General features: G+C 46.9%; 1 protein-coding gene across 1 annotated transcript in view; it reads right to left on the reverse strand.

Annotated features, from left to right (window-relative positions):
- The window catches only part of LOC101959402 (scavenger receptor cysteine-rich domain-containing protein DMBT1), an 87,147-nt gene extending 69,117 nt beyond the window's left edge, over window positions 1-18,030 (reverse strand). Inside the window, exons 1-8 of the mRNA XM_078019334.1 lie at window positions 18,012-18,030; window positions 17,758-17,853; window positions 16,108-16,452; window positions 11,782-11,937; window positions 6,716-6,745; window positions 4,493-4,555; window positions 2,179-2,232; window positions 927-992 (exon numbers count right to left, since the gene is read on the reverse strand). Of these exons, the coding sequence (XP_077875460.1) occupies window positions 927-992; window positions 2,179-2,232; window positions 4,493-4,555; window positions 6,716-6,745; window positions 11,782-11,937; window positions 16,108-16,452; window positions 17,758-17,853; window positions 18,012-18,030 (829 nt within the window). The remainder of the gene's footprint in view (window positions 1-926; window positions 993-2,178; window positions 2,233-4,492; window positions 4,556-6,715; window positions 6,746-11,781; window positions 11,938-16,107; window positions 16,453-17,757; window positions 17,854-18,011) is intronic.
- Window positions 18,031-19,560: the final 1,530 nt, after the last annotated feature.

Consider the following 19,560-nt stretch of genomic DNA (forward strand, 5'->3'; position numbering starts at 1 on the left):
CACACACACACATACACACACACACCACACAACAAAAAGGATTGACCTAAAAAATATAATGCATGATATAGAGAGACTAATATAATTTGTGTGAAAGAAAAAACACAAAATAACGTATATGGAAAGCATTAATTCATATTTGTGAGATTTTAAAAAGAAGGATATATGCAAAATGCAAGACAGCATTTGTCTATGAGGAAGGAGAGAGGAGAGGCAGATTGGAGGTATTGAGAGTTCCATATTTTTTTAAATTGTTTTATTTGTTCCAATTAGTTATACATGACAACAGAATGCATTTTGACACATCATACATAAATGGAGTAGAACTTCTCATCCGTCTGGATGTACATGATGTGAATCACACTGGTTGTGTAATCATATATGCACATAGGGTAATAATCTCTGATTCATTCTCTAACCTGTCTACCCCCATACACTCTCCCCTCCCTTCACTCCCCTCTGCCTAATCCAAAGTACCTTTTTTAATCTTTAAAAATTGTTACGTTTTCAGTGCTGGAATAGAACCTGGGCCTTGAACATGCTGGACAAGCACCTACCATGACATGCATCCCCAGCCCTGGGGGGTTTGTATTGTTTCCTTTCTTGATATGAATGGAAAACCAGCAGGACAAAATGTAAGCTTTGGTCCTGTTAGGTAAGGGCGCTATGGTTACCTGCTCTTATTTTTGTGATTTTTGATGTTTCCCTGGTGTAGCAGGAATGCGGGGATGAGCAGATGCCAAAGCTGAGGGCAGGACCAACTCATCAGCCCAGGTCTGGGGGTTGGTGGCCTTCCTCCCCTCCCTACGGAGCTCTCCCTGCACCCTCAGTGGCCTCCAGCTGACCACTCCCCAGGCTCCTTCCTGTTATGACCCCTCTCTGTAGTTCACAAGAGCAGTGGCTGGTCCCTGGGGAAGGCTGCTTACCTGGGGGACCTAGCGCTGGTATATTGGCTCTGCGATCAGCAGGGGCTGGGTCGACCACAGGTAGAACTGGAACGATGTGGAAATGGCAGTTAGTAAGGACCAAAGTCCCTTTCCTGAGACAGACACAGGACACATCAGAAAAGGACTCAATTAACAGCTGGGGAAGAGCCCCCTGGGCCACACCTTAACCCAAATATCTGCACTGGCCAGATTGCTGATGAGCTGGAGCTAAGGTCAGGGAGCTGACAGAGAGCTCCCAAGCCAGAACCTGCTGCTCGATGCCTTCACCCCGTTAGCCCTGCGTCAGCAATAGGTTCTGCAAGAGGGTGCTTGGCTGTAGCGAGATAAGTCACTGAAGAATTTGGCAGAAGTAGCCGGGCATGGTGGCACACTTCTGTAATCCCAACAGCTCGGGAGGGTAGAGGCAGGAGGATCATGAGTTCAAAGCCAGCCTAAGCAATGGTGAGGCACAAAGCAACTCAGAGAGACCCTGTTTCAAAATAAAATAGGGTGGGGATGCAGCTCAGTGATTGAATGCTTCTGAGTTCAATCCTCAGTACCAAAAAAAAAAAAAAAGGAATTGGGCAGAAGTTGTAAAATTCATAATATTCACAAGGAAGCTGACTGTCCTTGATGAGCCCCCAGAGGATGTTGTACAGCCCAGTGATCCCTTTGCCTGCACATCCACCTGGATGGTGAGGCTGAGCCACGGCAAGACCCACCGTGGGGTCGCTGCTCTCACCTGATAAGACAGTTGGCAGCTTTCCATTGTCTGCTCAGAGGGAAACATAAAATATATATATATTTGTCAGAAGCATCTGGCTTTGTTAGTTTGCTCATGTGTGAAATTCCCACACTTTCCTCTGAGGAGAGAGAGTCGTACAGATGGGGCTACTGGCATTGTTCCGAGCGAAGCCTGTGGCTCTCAAGTGCAGGCATCTGCAATACCTTTGCCCAAGAGCAAAGCTGCTCTGAGAGGAGTCACATGCCCAGTGCACACACATCATTTGTTCAGTGCCTAGAATGTGCCTAGTGCTGTGACAGGTGCCAAGGATACAGTGATGAGCAGGACAGGTGGCACGCTCGCCTCCTGGGTCAAAGTCTGGAGCTGCAGGTGACACTGGGTGTCACACGGTCTCCCTGATCCCTTGGCAGTGAGAATCAGCTCTTCCTTTTAGGGGCTTGACCTGCTGCATGTGGCATTGACAATACATCACACCAGCTTTTGGGAACTCGTAGCTCACTGACCTACCTGATGACGTGGCTGGGTGGTCCACATCTTCTGGGACAGTGGCGGTTGACAGAGCTGTTGAGAAAGAACACGAGGAAAGAGGCTCCTGGAATTCAGGATTGAAGAGAAAGACGAGGGCCCTCTGCATCGGCCTCACGTCCCCAGGAGAGTTCAATTCCCTCTTTACAAACAAAATGGAGAACTTTAAAAGGAACCAGCAGCTGTGAAAACGTGCCAGGTGTCAAAGCATCGTCACATATTGATTCCAGATTTATGAAACATTCAGAATAGGTAAAAACACAGAGGGAGAAAGCAGGCTGGTGACTGCTCGTCAGGGGGACGAGTGGGAGGAGCAGCAGCGCCATGTCTCTTTACCCGCTCTGCAGCCCGGGAGCAGAAGCCCAGTGCACAGGACGCACCAGGGGGCCGAAGACCCCCTCGCTTAGCACAGACGCCCTCCGCCATGTGTGCTAGGTGGATTCGCATCTGTGTGATTATTCATTTAATAAGCATTGAGTGCCCCGCAAGGAGCAGACACACAGACGCCGTGTGCCTGGTGTGTGTGTGTGTGTGTGTGTGTGTGTGTGTGTGTGTGTCTAGGGCTGAGGACAAAGTCAAAGGTGAGAAAGATCTGGATTCTGCCACAAGAAGCTGACAACGGTCTTTGGGGAAACGATGGATCCTATGTGACTGTCTGAGACAGGAACAAGAGTTAAAAGTGAGGGCAGCTCAGAGCTGTGCCACCTTCTATGCAACCACACAAGCGTCTGGGAGAAGGAAGTGCAAGAGTGAGAAAGGGAAACGCAGGCTCCAGCCATACATAACTGCCCACTCAGCTCTCCTCGACACACGTGGGTCCTCTTGGTTTCCGAATAGGGAATGCACCTCGTCACCTGCTCAGTGGGTAACGGGATTTTAACGTGGTTCAGGGAGTTTAGGAAACTTTAGCGACTGGGCTCTAGGACTCTCATGTCCCATGGTTTGTGTTATTGTCCATCAACCTTAGGGACAATACCTAACCTAGTTGAGCAGGATTCTCTCTATTTGGAAATGGAGATTACCCTCATCTGCTGTTGGAAGAATTAGATAAGAAATCAACACACTGCATTTAACACAGTGATTATAGTGGCATAACATGAAGGCTTTTAATGGAAATTAAGCCAGAGTTTTGGATGTAGCTTAAAATTTTTTGGTAACTACCTTTTAAAAAAGGGGAAAAACACAAATGAAATTAGTTTTGATAATATATCTTAATTCAATATGCCAAAAAATTATCATTTCAATATGTAATCAATATAAAAATGTCAATGAACCATTGCACATTCTTTTTATAGTTCTGTTTTTTTAACAACCATACTGAGGTGTAATTGATATACCAAAACCCTACAGATGTTTAATGTATACAATTTGATGAATCTGGACATAGGTATATAAATGTGGTGCCGTCACCATAATCAAGGAAATACACATACCCTTCTCTTCCAAGTTTCCACGTATTTCTTCTGTGTGTGTAGTAAGAGCACTCACTGGGATCTACCCCCTTAGCAAATCTCTAAGTGCAGGAGATAGATAGGCTGTGGGCACTATTGACTGCAGATTTCTAGCACTTATGCATCTTGCATGGCTGAAGCTTCACGCCATTGAGCAGCAGCTGCCCACTGCCCTCAGTATTCGAAAGATACCGTGTGTATCTGACCCACGCAGCACATCTCCTTTCCCACTTGTGTTCAGAAGCCACATGAATGCTGCAGGCAGCAGACTTACTGAAGATTGTCATTGGCGTGGTCAGACCGTGGATTATACAATGGTTTAATTGAAATGTCAGCTGTTACAGATGCGGGAGGAGTGGAGATAGCATTAACTAGCACAAGGATAAAGTGAACGTGGACTGTAATGGTGACCACTGCTCACCGTGACCAGGGAGGGCTGTGCCTTCTCCACGTGACTCACCTGTTTGGGAAAATAACTAAATCTTACCATGTTGGACGTTTCCCAGACATTAGGCGGAGGCTCTACTTTATTTCTTAAGTTCAAAATAACTAAGTCAATTCCCTTTTTCTACATATACACCAACCTCTTTTCTTCTTACCCTTTGCATTTGAGAAAGCATGTGAAAGGAGAAACCTTGAGTTACCATGTTCTTTGACAGTAAAATTATAGATAGTCAATTATAAGGTGAATCTGGACAGTGAAATGCAGACCATCTCATCCCTTTTTTCTCAAGTCATCCAATCTTGAATGAAGCACGACTGGTACCTAGTGACGGTGGCAAAACCACTACCTGCAACTGAGGAGCTATGGTAGAAATGGAAATGGCAGGGTGGGAGGGTCCTACCTGGTGATGTTGGACTTGCAGCAGTGATAGGAGGAAGCTGCGTTGAGAGGGCAACAGGTAGAACTGGAAGAAAGAAACACCTGTTAACAGTAAGTTACTGCTTACAGCCACTGGAGGGAGGTGTGGCACCCAGGGCTCCCGGTGACTTCACTAGATGTAGTTTGTCTCCACTCCAAAGTGACCACACATAAGCAATGGAAATGCCAAGCCACCTCTTAGCCACTGGACTCAGTATTCTCCATCCCTTCTCTGCCAGACATGGAACCCAAGGGCAGGTATTCAGTGCTTTGTGGTAAGGATCATGTGCTTTGGGTATTAATATTCTCCCTGACTGTCAGCCCCATGGCCTGGCCTTCAGGGTCCCCTGACCCTTCTATCTGCTCGTTCTGCTTATTTGACTTTTGCGCCTGTTGCATCACTGGCGTTTCTGATTAGTAGGTGTTGTTTGTAGGTGTAGTACTATTTGCAATTGCTGTTCCAGTTTGTAGGTGTTGCATCAGTTTCCAAGTGTTGAATTGTTGTAGGTGTTTCACTCTTTTATGGAGGTGGCACCGTCTGTAAGTGTCGAACTGGTTATGGTTGTTGCACTATTTTGTACATGGTGCACAGTTGTGGGAGGAGTACAGTTGGTAGGTAGGGCACTGTGTGAAGGCAACCCGGGGTTTGTAGGTGGTGCACTGTTGGCAGGCGCTCGCCTTCTCTCCTGTGCTGCAGACTGTCCCCATGTCATATCTGGCCATGGGAGCTACTTACACTCCCGAAACCCAATCCCTTGCCTTATTTGGGTTGAACGTTCTCCCCAATAAATAGAGGATTTTCAGGTGGCTCCTCTTTCTTTCCAACAGATCCTCAGGGTCGAGAGCCGCCCCTGATTCCTATAAGCAAAAGGTATTTCTGTGTGTTGAGTGCTTCTTTCACCATTTTCTTAAGTTATTGGTGCAGCCAGCTCTTGTGAACCCAGCTCAGGTCGCCAGCTCGGTTAGCTGGCGGTATTGTCCCACACCTTTCTTCTCTCTGCTTGCTGTTTGGGCCATCATATTTCAATGTGTGACTTTAGCGATGTGTCCATTTCTGAGGGCACCAACTAGGAGACTATTTTTCATATAAAAATGTAGTAAGCAAAATGTCACCCCTCCCCCAAGCATGTCCACATCCTAATCCCAGAAGCTGTGAATACACCAGGTTACAGGACAAAGGGCATTTCGGTTACAGATGAAGTAAGGCTGCTCATCAGTGCCTTAAATTGGGAAGATGATCCTGATTACCCAGGGGGCTTAATGTAACAAGGCCCTTAGAAGGGGAGGCAGGAGAGAGAGATTGGAAGGCACTAAGATTCTGGCTTTGATGATGAAAGATTTTGCCAAGGAATGTAAGGGCTGGTAAAAACTGGAAAAGTCAGGGAATGACTCCTCCTTTTCCAGAGATTCCATAATGAGCACAGTCAGCGACAACTTGCTCATTGCTTAGATAATTAAGTCCCATTTTGGATTTCTGATATCTAGAACAAGACAATAAAGCATGTGTTGTTTAATCATCGAGTTTTGGCCATTTGTTCTAGCAGCAATGGAAAGCTCATCCAATAATCAAACATAAATGCAATCAAATAATTGTTCCTTTGGAGACAAATTAAAACGTGTCATTTATAAAAAATGAGAGAGTTTCTCAGAGCACTTGGTCACATTCATGCTTAAAGATAATTATAAAACTTATGTTCCAAATAATTTCCAGTATTTTTTAAACAAGTATTGTTATCTCTATTTTTTTACAGTTGATAGTTAATTCTATTCAACAATTTAAATCATGTCTTTGAAAAGATATTGAGAATGGTAAATAAGTGATAAATCCAATATTTCCTTCATCTTTCTAATCCTGCAGTCTTCCTGATGGATATAATTAATGGAATGGAAACATTTTAAGAATAACCTAAACCAGGAGTCATGGGAAATCTTTCCTGCAATTATATTGAAAGAAAGGACTCAATCCATATTGCTTTACTGATTTACCTATCCACCTGCCTAAAAGCTATCATCTTTATGTTTTTGAAGGACATTAGTGACTCTACCAGAATGATGCCCTGGAAATAATTCCTAATTATAAGAGGGAGGTTCTGATGAGTCATTCAGTAAAAGTGTTCTACAGCCACTCTTTCTCCTCCTTTCTGTATTTAGATGGTGAAACAGACACATCCACAGGGAAAACAGCACAAAAAAATATTTCTCTTACCTGATAATACAGTTGCTGAATTTCCATCACCTATTGGTGCAAATTAATTGAAACATAAGTTATTTAATGGAGTTGAATAACTTTTACTTTATCTACATAATGGCTTTCAATAAATCTTTAATATGACAGTTTTAGAATACAAAATGTAAAATACAGTCAATTCCTGCTGAAACATGGCTCTGAACTTAACAAGCTCTCAGAAATATTTGCTGAGTTGATTGATTTGAAAACACTGTAGGAATAAAACCTGAACACACGATACCAGCAGGCAGCTGGAATGCAGGCAGCTGAGAACAAGTTACCCACCATAGGAACACAATGACCAAACTGTGGAACCAGCCTAGATGTCTACCAACAAAAGAATGGCTGAAGAAAATGAGGTATACATTCCCATGGAGTTAGTCAACCATAAAGAAAAATGAAATCATGTCATTTGCAGGAAAATGGATGGAACCAGAGACCATCATGTTCGGCAAAATATGCCAAACTCAGGTCAAGGGTCATGTGGAGGCTAGAGAGGAAAATGGAAAAGAAAGATGTGTATGGGGAGGTATCTCATGAAAATCAAAGGATGATGGTACAGTAGAGAAAAGGGACCAGAGGGAGGGGAAAGAGGAGGCAAAGGGGAAATGCCAGGGAACAGTATGGGCCAAGTTATATGGTTCTGTGGTGTGCATGTGTGGATATGTAAAGACAGATCCCACCATTGAGTACAATCACAATGGCAATAAATATGGAAAACATCAAGTTCAAAATATAATGCCCTTAATACACCTAATCTATTGAACTTCATAGTTAGCCACTCAGTACACTCTACAGTGTCATATTAAAGATTTATTGAAAGTGCCCAGTGCTTCCCCTTGTGATCCCAGTGTGACTGGGAGCTGCAGTTCACCAGGGAAAGATCAAATTCAAAATTCAAAGCAGTCTCTACCCAATGCATATTACTTTTGTACAATAGCAAAGTAAAAAGATCATGTGGAACCATCATAAGTATGTATATTATTATAATTATGTTGCATATAATGTGTTATAACATATGATAGTTATATAAGAGTAGTGAGTGCACGAATGAAAGGGAAATAAGCAGAAAAATGACCAAATGACCAACAAAACCCTTTGCTAATTACCAGAATTTGAAGGGAGGGAACCCCCCCAGGAGGGAACCCTCCCACACCCTACAGTATAATGAACCCTCCTTGCCTGCTGAGCACCATCTTCCTGAAGGAAGCCTTAGCCTTTGTTGAAGGAGGACCACTGAGTCTTTGATGACTAGTACATTGTTTCCAACAGCCACACTGTACAAATGTGGCTACTTTTAAATTCAGTAAATATGTACTTTAAACACATTAAATACCAAGCACTGCCCTTGGCTCCGAGGTGAAAAGCTCTGCATGGTTCCTGCTCTCACTCAACCCACACCCTGGAGAGAAGGCCAAGGGGATCCGGGATGAGCCAGGGAACCAAGGAAAATACAAAGCCAGGGGCAGACGGAAGAGAAAACCAGCAGGGTGACCAGTGGGGGGGGGGACCAGACAGGGAAAGGGCTGCACCCTCAGGGAACCCCCTCTGAGGGAGGGGCATTTTAGCTGAGACTCGATGAAGAGGAGCACCCCCCACTCCCCCGCCGCAAGAAAAAGATCTGGGAGGGAAGAGACACATTTGAACAGAGGGAAGAGCCCCCACACGGGCCCAAGGCAAAGTACTTTTTTGTCAAAGGCTGGAAAAAAGATCAGAGGAAGGCCCTGTGCAAGACGAGGCGTTTCCCAAAGGTCAGAGAGGTGCACAGGATCAGGTCCCACGAGGACGGTGTCACTGACTGCACACCGCTCTAACACAATGGGCAGGAAGGGGTTTGAGTGAGGGCGGATGATCTGATTCACGGTTCAGCAGCCAGGTCTAGAGCAGAATGAGAATCGTTGCCATCATCCAGATGAAGGATGAGAGGCTTTGGGTGACGGCAGTGACGTGGGGAGATGCTAAGGGGTTAGCGTATATTGAGAAAGTCGGGACAGAGAATTTCCTGACGCATTGGCTGTGTGGAGTGAGGCAGGAGGAGGAACCAGGATGGCTCTAGTTTCTTCTGGCTTGAGACACTGACTGAACAGGAGGAATCTGCTCTTCTTTAGAATCAGGTCTGTAAGCATGAGGGTTCCGAGCATGTAGCAGACCAGCTGCATCCAGGCTGTCTGCACGGTTTGGGGCAAGCAGGTGCATTTTTTGTGTGTGTGAGATTCCATTTTGTCATCTGTGAAATGGGGATTATGAAAGTGCCTACTCCTCAAGGGTCTTGTGAAAATTTTAAAAGCCATGCATGCCAAGTGTTCAGAATTAATTCACAAGGGTTGATTGAGGTCAGGACATTACGGCCTGTGGTTCAAGGGTAACTCAGTGCCCATCTTTGTAGGGAAATCTTACGGGACACAGACAAGCCCATGAGTTTATGAATTGCTACGGCTGCTATCATGCCCAAAGAGTCTGCCCAAAGCCATGCACCATCTGACCCCTGGGCCCAAATATTATTTATTATGTGGCTTTTAAAGGAAGAGGTTTCCTGTACCCTGAATTAGAGAATTAAACAACTAGTAGCTATGCAGTAAAGTTCTCAGGTCAATACCTGGAAGATAAAAACATCAATAAGTTTGACTCTTGTCATCCTTCCACATCTGTGATCTCATTCAACCCAGATGGGCCTCTGTGAAGTGGTGTTTTTACCTCCTCCTTTAAAAAAGAGCGTAATGACTTGCCTGTGGTCACACTGAATAAGTGGCAGAAATGAAACTCAAATTCTGGCCTTTTACTGCCAAGTCTTTCATTTTTCCCTCACCCCAAAGTTTGGCCTTGGCTGGTACTCAGGCCTGTCCTGAACATGTCCCCAGTGGGCTACTAACTGCAGGACTCACTGGCTTTCTAATACACCAGGAAACAGAAGTCATTATGTAAAAAATATGTAATACATTCTCCCTTCCAATTTTGGTTCAATCATCATCATCATCATCATCATCCCTTTTGGTTTTAAAGCAAAGGGAAAATTTGTACAGAAAAAGGATGTAAAAAGGCGATTCATCATAAAACATTTCCTACCTTGGGGCATTGGCAGTGGTTCCTCAGCATGTTCTGAAGAAAGAGGCATTGAGAATTCGTCATGGTTAGGACAGCAACGAGCTACCAGAGTCAGGTGACACCCCTCCCCCTGCCACCCGAGTTCCACAGAGCGAGAAAGAATGTGGCTAAATGTGAACAATTTACCACGATTTCCCCCTAACATGGTGGTGGGAATTATGCTTTTAGCGGCGTAATAGCAATACTAGGGAATGGCTGGAACTCTCCTGATTGAAATAAAAATGAAGCTAATTACTTGGGAGGAAAAGGGTGACCAACAGCATTCTTGACTTAATGGTCGAATCATCTTAATGGCCCAGGAAATCAGAAATGGTGAACAATGACCATCCTGGTGTGGCCATCTGCTCCTTCTCACCACTTACACCTTTATTATCTTCTCCCTGCCTGCCAGGGTGGCTAACGTAATGGAAACTGTGGGCCCATAAAGCAATCGCATGAACTCACCTGAGGTAGGCTCTATATAGTCAGTCTCTGTTGATAAGTAGAAAAAAAAAAACAGAGCTACTTTAGAAAAGGGTAGTTATTTTTAGAAATATTTCAATTAAAAATTGATTTTGAAATGAAAAATGTAACTCTCCAAAATAAAATTGTTGACTCTCTCTGCCTTAATTCAGGTGACTTTAATTAAACATTGAATGCATAAATGGTTATTAGCACAGTGTGTCTAATGGTGTGTGTTGGACCAAATGTGGCTGCACGATATCTGCTGGGCTAACTCAATTGCCCCCCAAAAGAGGCAAATGCCCTATTCACCTGTAAAACAGTTCAGTGGAACCAGGTGACCTTGAAGAATATGCTACCTTGATGGAATTCTAAACAACACTCCAACTAAAATTTTAAAAATCAAAGCAGGGGACAAAAACTAAATGAAAAACAAACCAGCACGCACACACCAGTGTTTGTATTGACTCAGAAGCTAATTTATTACTTGAGTATCAATACAGGAGCAGTCTTTCTGGTTGAATGCAATTGGAAATTGGAAATGGTGGCAAGTGACCACATTCACTGCTCTAGACACAATAATCGCCTTTCTCTCCTGCGCTGGCACACAGATGTGCGTCTTGAACAATGGTATTGTGCTGAAAATCAGCCACATGCTGATGGAGATGTGTTTGTTACCTCTAGATCATCAGTTCTGGGTTGGGGGCAATTGCTCCCCAAGGAACATTTGGAAATGTAGGAAGACACTTTGGGGTATCCCACTGGAACAAGGGCACTATGTCATTTGGTGGGTAGAGGTGAGGAATGCACAGGAAAGCCCACCCACCACAGAGGACGCCCTGGCCCCAGTGTGCACAGTGCTGAGGCTGAGACTGGTCAAGACAGACTTGATGATTATTCTTTGGTCAAAGACTCATGACTGACAATAACTGGTGTAAGCTCACAATCAACAGGACACACTAAGAACTATTCTAATTTACATAGGCTTCACCTTTATCACCTTTATTAGACTGAAAACTTTTAGGAGGAAAAGCCTTTATCTCAGGGCTGGAGCTGTGGCTCAGTAGTGGAGCTCCCAGGCAGCATGTGTGGGGTCCTGGGTCCAACCTCCAGAACCAGAAAACAAACAAACAAACAAAAACCCTTATCTCTTTCTCACTGTGGTGTCCTGGCAAAAGGGAGAACACACTCGGCTAGTGATTTACCTCCCTGTTGATGTAGACTGTCTTTTCACCAGAAGTTTTCAAATCTAGTCCTTATAATGGAATCCTCAATTGCTTTCATTATTTTTTCTCTGCATAAAATAAATTTCAACATCTTGTGGCTAATATTTTTCTGAGCTCACATCAAAGTGCAAAATAATCAACATCTCCTGGTGTCCCACAACACGGTAGGCTGGTCCCTGGCTGGCCCATGGCCACATGGGTGCACGATTGCCACTGGGGTAGTGAAGGTGCAGCCAGATAATGAGATGTGCACTTTGGAGGCAGCGGTGCCATTACCTGTGCAGATGACACTGGCGTCTTCTCCAGGGCCACAGTTATGCAGATGCCAGCCGGCATGTGGACACTGTCCCAGAAAACTCTCTTTTCCACTACAGTCCACATCATCCAGCAGAAACTCGCCTTTGCCTTCACCAAATTGTGCCTCAATGGGGGCTGCAAGGGCGGGTCCGCAGCTCAGCTGCTGGCACACCACTTGGGCTTCACTGAGGTCCCACCGGTCATCGCAGACCCTGCCCCACTGGCCACGGTAGAAAACTTCCACTCTCCCAGAGCATCTGCCTGATCCATTCATGAGTCGCAACTGTGGCCAGTCTTTTGAAGATGCAAAAATATTGCATTTTAGGAGAAGGAACATATTCTGCATGAACCCATGTGCATTTAGTGTGCCTATGCTGAGTCACAGTGCATAGCACTGTGGACCCTGTGTTTAAGAGAACAAGCCTGGTCCTCGCTGTCAAAGAGATGGGAATCTAGTTTGACAGTGGTTGTCACGTTAATCTAAAATTAAGTGGAGATTTGCAACTACACCAAGTCTGGGAGGTGACAGAGGGAGGATGTCCATTGTGTTTTAGGGATGTCCATAGTGGGGTGTGGGGGATATCTTTCCAAGAGGTGACCGTGGGCCCAGGGTTTTGAGAGGGATAGGAAAGAGTTAAGAGGACAAAGAGAAACACAGGGAGGACAGTCTTCCTCAGTTCATTACACAAAACAAATCAAAGCCCAGAGTTTTACGAAGAGCTGAATTCACAGGGACCCTCAGTGAAATCATTCTGTTTGGCAGTATTTGCGCAATTGGAGTCTACCGCCACTTAGAAGCATGTGACCCACCAAGCCACATCACACAAGGTTGGGGGGAGAAAACCTTGACTCACCACCAGGGAACGGCGTTAAGATTTCAGCATCTAAGAGCAAAGAGAAATAAATAAGGTATCGTTGCCCGGCAGGATAGTGTACGAAAGTTTGCTGGGCGAGTATCAGCAATGTGTGTGTGGTGGAATGGATGTTGGGCTAACAACGTGCTTTGGGAAGTATATTCAGCAGGTTTTGATCAGGTGAGGAATTTATTATGCTTAGGCAGCATGGAGTCATTTACAGCTTGCTTTTTAGAACTGGGTTATTTGTGCAAATGTCCCTTCTGCCAGAAAGGCAAAAGGGTCCAGTGCTAATGGAATTGTACTCCTATGGCGCTCACAGAGGGCCTTCAAGAAAGGAGAATTTTGGAGTATACTGGAGGACTCAGGTTAGTAAGAAAGCATAAGAGAGGATCAGAAGCTGTTTCTGCTAAAGTACTGACTCTTCGTTGGGGCCTGCAGATGCCAGTAGGTAACTCAAGGAAGGGTGGTGGCCTGGCAACTCTGCCTGCATTCTGTATCTGGCCCTTGGCTGTGTGCTGGAGCCGGATTCTTGTTGACTTTGCTCGCAGGCATGCTATTCGTTTAAGGAGCGTTCGTGTAAACACTGGTGTTACAAGGTCCATTGCCCTAAATTTACCCAGCCTATCTCATGCCCCTTCAAGACTGAGGACACCAAGATAAGAGTAACTGAGGTATTTTCAAGATTTGTAGGGACCTTCAACTGCCAGCTCTTTAGCCTTCTCTTCTAGACTCCTGGGTGGTGCCTGGTCAGTGCCCTGCACCTTCCAGGAACAGCGCAGGCTTTCAGGCAGCTCATCTCAGGATAAGACTGTCTTCCAAAACAGGAGCAGTCATCTCATGGGACCTAAACTGTCCCCTTCAGGATCATAGGTCTCATAGCTCAACACACTTGGCAGCAAAGGGAGATTACATCCTCAGGGGTGCAGAGGAGGACTTCTCTGGAGCCACCTTGCAGAACCTGAACTGGGATATTGACACAGACTGACTGCTCAGTTTTCGGATCTCTCACCCCACCCCAATTCTTCCTCTATGTAAACCTGAAGTTCATATCAGTGCCATGAAGACAGGGCTGAGATGCTTGATCTGAATTTGCCTTCCAGGACAGCCATACTGATTAAAGTTCCCTTCCTGCTCTTCACCGTACTTCTTCCTTTTGGTTTTGGGGGCCAATGGCCAGACCTAATCTGTTGGGACTCTCAGAATCAAGCCTCTGGCCTGGGACTCTGGTGACAAAAGGACACACTTTGCTCCATTAATCTCTGAATCTGCCAAAGGGACAGAGAGGAATGCTGTGTCCCGAGGCCACACTCACCACCTTTCCCGCACATTATCTGAAGTCAGGATTTTCTTTAGTCTAATCCGAGTTCGATGACATCTCTGAATGTTAATTTACTAAACCACATTCATATCCTCACTTCACAATTTTCTAAAATACAGTTGGACAGGAACAAACCAGTTGGGAGAGAAAATATCTACTGCATGGTTAAAGGCAGGGGATTCCCTGCTCTTCCTTTTATTGGTCGAAGGGACTCGTGTCCCTTTGATCACATCCAATGGTTTGTCTCCTGCCCCTCCCCTGCCTCCTGCAGCAGGTTACGTTGGTTAACACAGAGCACTGGGGCATGTGTGTTAACCAACATGTGTGGATGTGTGGATGCTCTGCTGAAGACATACTAAAGTGTGACTCTTACCAAAATCTTCCAATCTTTCATGTTCATATTCTACGAAAAAGAAAAAAAAAAGTGGGATGTAACTTGAGTCGATGAGGAATAATGATTTTGAAAGCCCCACAGGCTAAGCAGGTGCTTCCCTAAAGGGCTAATGCTACTTGATGTGAGTACCTAAAGCATTGTTTTCATATGAAAATAAATGTGGTTTTATTGCAATTTGAAAGAGAAACTCTGAAGGGACTTTTATAGATAATGGGATTTCAAAGACAGTCTCTGCTTAGGGCAAGCAAACTTGGGCTCTGCTGTTTGGGGCATCTGTTTGAGAAATACCAGAACTGATTAATCTATTAACTGCAAAAATATACTCAAAACATACTCTCACGTCCTCTGAAGTAAGACGTGTATTTATAATTTGCTAACCGGACGGTTTCCTTCCAGGGAGCCTGGCCCAAGGAGATGCTGGGAGAGTGGCAGATCCTCCTTCTGCCCGCCCAGGCTGCTTGGGGCACCTTTAGCCAGGTGAGGCAAGGCTGAGGACACAGGAGGGGCTTTGGGATGTACATGGCACAGTCAAACTCTAAGGCAGGGCCTGGGGTCCAGGAGGCTGGAGGGGCTGAAGGTGCAGGATGGTGAGAGGCCTTGGGAAGGCAGGGTTCATGGACTGCAGCGCTCCTCCACCCCCTGGGCCTGCTCCTACAACGGTGCTGTCTGCAGTAGGAAAGGGCCCAGCCAGGCAGGGCTCCTGACCCTGAAGTCACCAAGATGGGAGTCTGCTGCTTGGAATGGGAGCTGGCATGGGGAGGGAGCTATAAGCCCAGAGCAGGGTCATTTTGCTCACTGCTAGATCTCAAAGCCTTTTGCAGTACATACTGGTTGAGTGCTTAGGTCTCGGCCACTGGCTGATGCCTCAGATCCTGCTTCCCTATATGATGAATTTGGGAGGCTCAAGAATAAGGCTGTCAACAGGAGTTAGCAGCTGAGGAGCAAAGAGTGGCCTTTCTCCTTTACCCCCTCCCCTTCCCCCTGACTCTGCCCCCACGCCTTCATCCAAAGTCAGCTAATCAGAGACACAGCTGTGCCATCTCTAGGAGGTTGAAGACCTCAAAAAGCAGAAGGCGCAGGTACAGTGTCATTGGCAGCCTGCTCTCAGGCTGTGGACTGACAGGTTAATGGACCAGAATTAGCAGTGCTCGGCCTCGTGGCAGCCCGGGGAAGACAATGTGATTATCGTTGTGACAATCATTCCCTTTTGGTTAGAAAAGGGCTGAGTGATTTGCAAAGAGCCACATTAAGGCAAGGAAAAGAGGGATTGGGGGAGGGCCGCAGAGGGATACCCATGGGGGTGGCTCCACGGAGTCTGCGATTGGAAGGGCCCTGCCGTTAATGCTCCCCTGTCACTGTCCTGAGATTCTTCATAAATCTTGAACAAGGGAACCCTCGTTTTCGTCTTGCACTGGGACCCACAGATTATGTAGCCTGTCGTGTGCCTGACCTGGGTCTTTTCATTTCAAATCTAGCGTTTTCTCTGAAGTAACTGAAGTTGGCTTCTCAAGCAGACAGAAGAGGACTGGGGTGGCACAGGGTGGCCAGCTGCTTCCTGAACACCACAGAGGGAAGCTTCCTGGGAGCGGCTTTCTTGGGAAGCTAGCTGAGGTCTCAAGCAGACGTGGTGAGTCACAAAGGCATTCTCTTGTGTTGGGGAGAAAGGAGGAGACTCAGGGAATGATATTGGACCAAGAGAAAAAATCAGCTCTCAGGAAAGATGGAAAGCGATTTACCGGAGCAGATGACACCAGTGTCCTCCCCGTGCCCACAGTTGTGGGTAAACCAGCCGGCATGGGAGCACTGCCCCAGGTGGGCCTCGGTCCCAGAACACTGCACATCGTCCAGAAGAATGGGGCCAGAGCCCTGGCCGAAGTAGGCCCCTCCAGGGGCGGAGACGGCTGTCCCGCAGCCCAGCTGCTGGCACACCACCTGCGCTGCCTTCTCATCCCACAGGTCATCGCACACCGTGCCCCACAAGCCTTCGAAGTACACCTCCACTCGGCCAGAGCACCTTCCAGAACCTTCCACGAGCTGCACAACAAGCCAGTCTTTGGGAGAAAGGCAGTCCCCGCCCCCACCTGAGTGTTTGTGAATGAAGTCATTTTCCCCACCACCTTCCCCGTGACCGCTGGCTCTGGCTAGACCACGCCCTGGACAACGGACATCTTCTTAAATTTCATAACTGCCTGTAGGCATTATTGTCCCCGTTTTCCCATGGGAAGAAACAAGGTGACAATGGCATGAGCCTCCTGGAGTCTCACTGTTAGTGAGGGGCAGCAAGGGACCCCACGAGAGCTCCGTAGGGTCCCCCTGTTTGAGTGGCATTGTCCATGGACCATTCGAGACCACGGCGTGGGAGATGTCACAGGGCCTTGCTCTGTTCTTTTCAGAAGCACTTCATGCTGGACCCTCCCGCCTGCCCTGACAAGAATACCAGCTCTGGGCCTTGATGGTTTAGCCTGGGACCTGTCTCGTGGACCTGGGCTCGCTCTGGCTTTGCTGTCCTCAGCCTCACATCAAGGGCGCCGTGCATTATTCCCAAAGACACTGCTGCCCTCGCCTGCCGCCTGGACCTGCATTTCACCTCTCGGTGGACTTTGAGGTCCTCAGGGACCTCAGGGGCAGGCAAAACCTGCTGGGCCAGTGGATAGCAAGGTGCCAAGGGTGGAGCTCCCACGTGGTGGTCACAGGCATCCAGGTTTGCTTATCAGCTCAGCCAGCAACTAGCTATGGGATTTGTGGGCCACCTGAGCTCTTTCCTCCATCTGTAAATAAGAAGGGCACCTGCCTCACAGGGGATTTGTGAGGCAAGTACAGTAAAGTGCCTGGTGCTGAGGGAACACTTTGGAGCTGACAATTTTTTTTAACCTCCATTCTAGAAACTGGTAATCAGATCCATCAAGGGACAGTTACCAATTCCCAACGCTCGCTGCTACAGAGCCCTGGTTGGGTCCCTGCTGTCTCTCCTCTTTCCTGTGGCCACAGGACAGTGCTTTCAACGTGTGACCCTCACATGGCCCCTGTCGTGCACATCTTGGGGACGCTTGTAAACAGGCAGAATCTGGAGGGTGCCCACATCTCAGAGCTGGGCCCAGGATTCTTCACGTTCAGTAAGACCTGGGGGTGATGCCCACACACCTCCCTCATATAAGAACACTTGGAATAGAGACCCATAAGTCAGGCTTGACCTAGTAAAATCATGAAGGTAGATAAAGGTCTGATAGCATCCTGTCTTGTTAAGCAGAAATAAAATGGGTCGTTCTTATTTCTGCTGAGCAGGAACCATCACTCCCCAAAGGCTTTTAAAGTATCTGTCCTAAAGGTCCTGCCCACCCTCATTCTGTCCTCCTGCAGGCCTAGGGGGCTGTCTGGCTGGGACTCACCTTGCTGCTCCACAGACGTGCCTTGGATGGGGCTTCCCTTAGGGTGTCCCTTCCCCAGCCTTCCTCCAGATCCTCTGGTGTCCCTCCTGTAGCAAACTGAGATGCACCAGCCTCATTAAGACCCAGCAGGGATGCTGACCACAGCCCGCCCCAACAGCAGCTTCCTGGCCAGCTGCAAACCCACGGACACTCAGGCTCAGCAGACTGGGGCCTGGAAATCTGAATTTTCAACAACCCAAGAGGTTGTTCTGTACGGCCAAGTGTGGAACCCATGTTCCGCTGTTGCTTTACCTTAAGCTCTCGCCTTGGAGGATTCTTGTCCTACAGCTCTTGCTTTAATCAGGTAAGTTATGCCAACTATTTGCCAGTAGTGCACTTTATTGTGCAGCACAACAATTTTTATGGCTATCATTTTTGTATTTTCATTACACTCTTTTTTTTTCTTTTCAGAGGCTATTTAACCTTAGTTAATTAATTTTATGTTAGCCTTGGTAAGAGAGGAGGTATTTATACTCAACATCACATAAACACAGCAGTCTTTTTTTTTTTTAACTGGTTCCTGACTCTTCCTGGAGGGTGCAATAGCTGCCATATAACATTGTCATTACCTACAAATAAGTACTATCCTCCAAAAATGCCCCTTTGGTGGGTTTGTAACACGAATCCATTTGCCCTTCAGCTTACATGTCTGTCTCAGCCATTACAAGGTGACCCCTTGTTTGGCAGAATACCCAGGGCACAGGCCTGGGATGCTGTTCAGCATCTGCATGGATTTGCAACAGCCCATTTAATCCTGAGGTGACTGTTGGGGTAGCCCTGGCATGCCTCGTCACTGAACACAGCCCTAGGACATGTTGAAGGCATCTAGAGCCTTTGATGTGTCCTAGGGGCCCACTCCACAGGTGCCCACTCCACAGGTGAGCGCCAGATCAGGCGGCACACAGTCCAGTGGCCAGATGCATGGTCTGGGCTGCAAGCAGGGGACAGACAGCAGCTCTCCCAGACACGCAGCTGGCAAGAGACCAGGCTGGGATTTGGTTCCAGGCTCTAGACTCTGGGCCACTGAGCCGTCTGGCTCTCACGTGCTCCCCTGCCCCATTCCCCTCAGGACAGCGTCTTGATTCTTCTCCTTCCACCTCTCACATCCTGCCACATGTCAGAGCCATTCTGTCCAGTGTCTCTTTGACCCATTCCTTTGCATGAACAACATTAGATCCCAGGTCTACATTGAGCCTCAGCATTTTCAAAGCCCTTCCAAACCCTTTGTCTCATTAGATTATCAGAGAAACCTGGCGTGTGCTGCTCAGGCCTAGCAAGGTGACTTAGATTGCAGAATATCACTCAAAAAAAAAAAAATCCGAATCATACTGTATTGCTTTGCCTAAACCCACCCTAGCCGCCCTGAGCTAGGGTTTTTAAACATTTTGTGCCTGGACTACCCTCACCACTGTTTTGGCCAGTTTCACTAATGCAGTCTCTCCCCACCTCCTCCAGGCCACCCATCTACTCATCTGAAAAAGCCACCGTTATATCATTTTGCTGCTATCATGGTGGGCGAAGACCGGAGTTCTTTCCCTGGATTCCAGAACCCTCCAAAATCAGCTCCCTGCTTCCTTTCCAGCTGCTCTCAGGGCAGACTGCTTTCTCTCTCTCAGAAGGAAGCTTGCCCTTCCCAGCTCCGGGACCCCTCTAGAGCTATTAAAATTCCCAGGAATGTCATAACCCTGCACACAGACATGGCATCCTGGCCATCCAGACAGGACGAATCTCAACTCAGAAACCTCTGTAGCATTTTCTAAGAAT

Source organism: Ictidomys tridecemlineatus, chromosome 1 (genome assembly GCF_052094955.1).
Source record: "Ictidomys tridecemlineatus isolate mIctTri1 chromosome 1, mIctTri1.hap1, whole genome shotgun sequence".
In the NCBI taxonomy this organism is placed as follows: Eukaryota; Metazoa; Chordata; class Mammalia; order Rodentia; family Sciuridae; genus Ictidomys; species Ictidomys tridecemlineatus.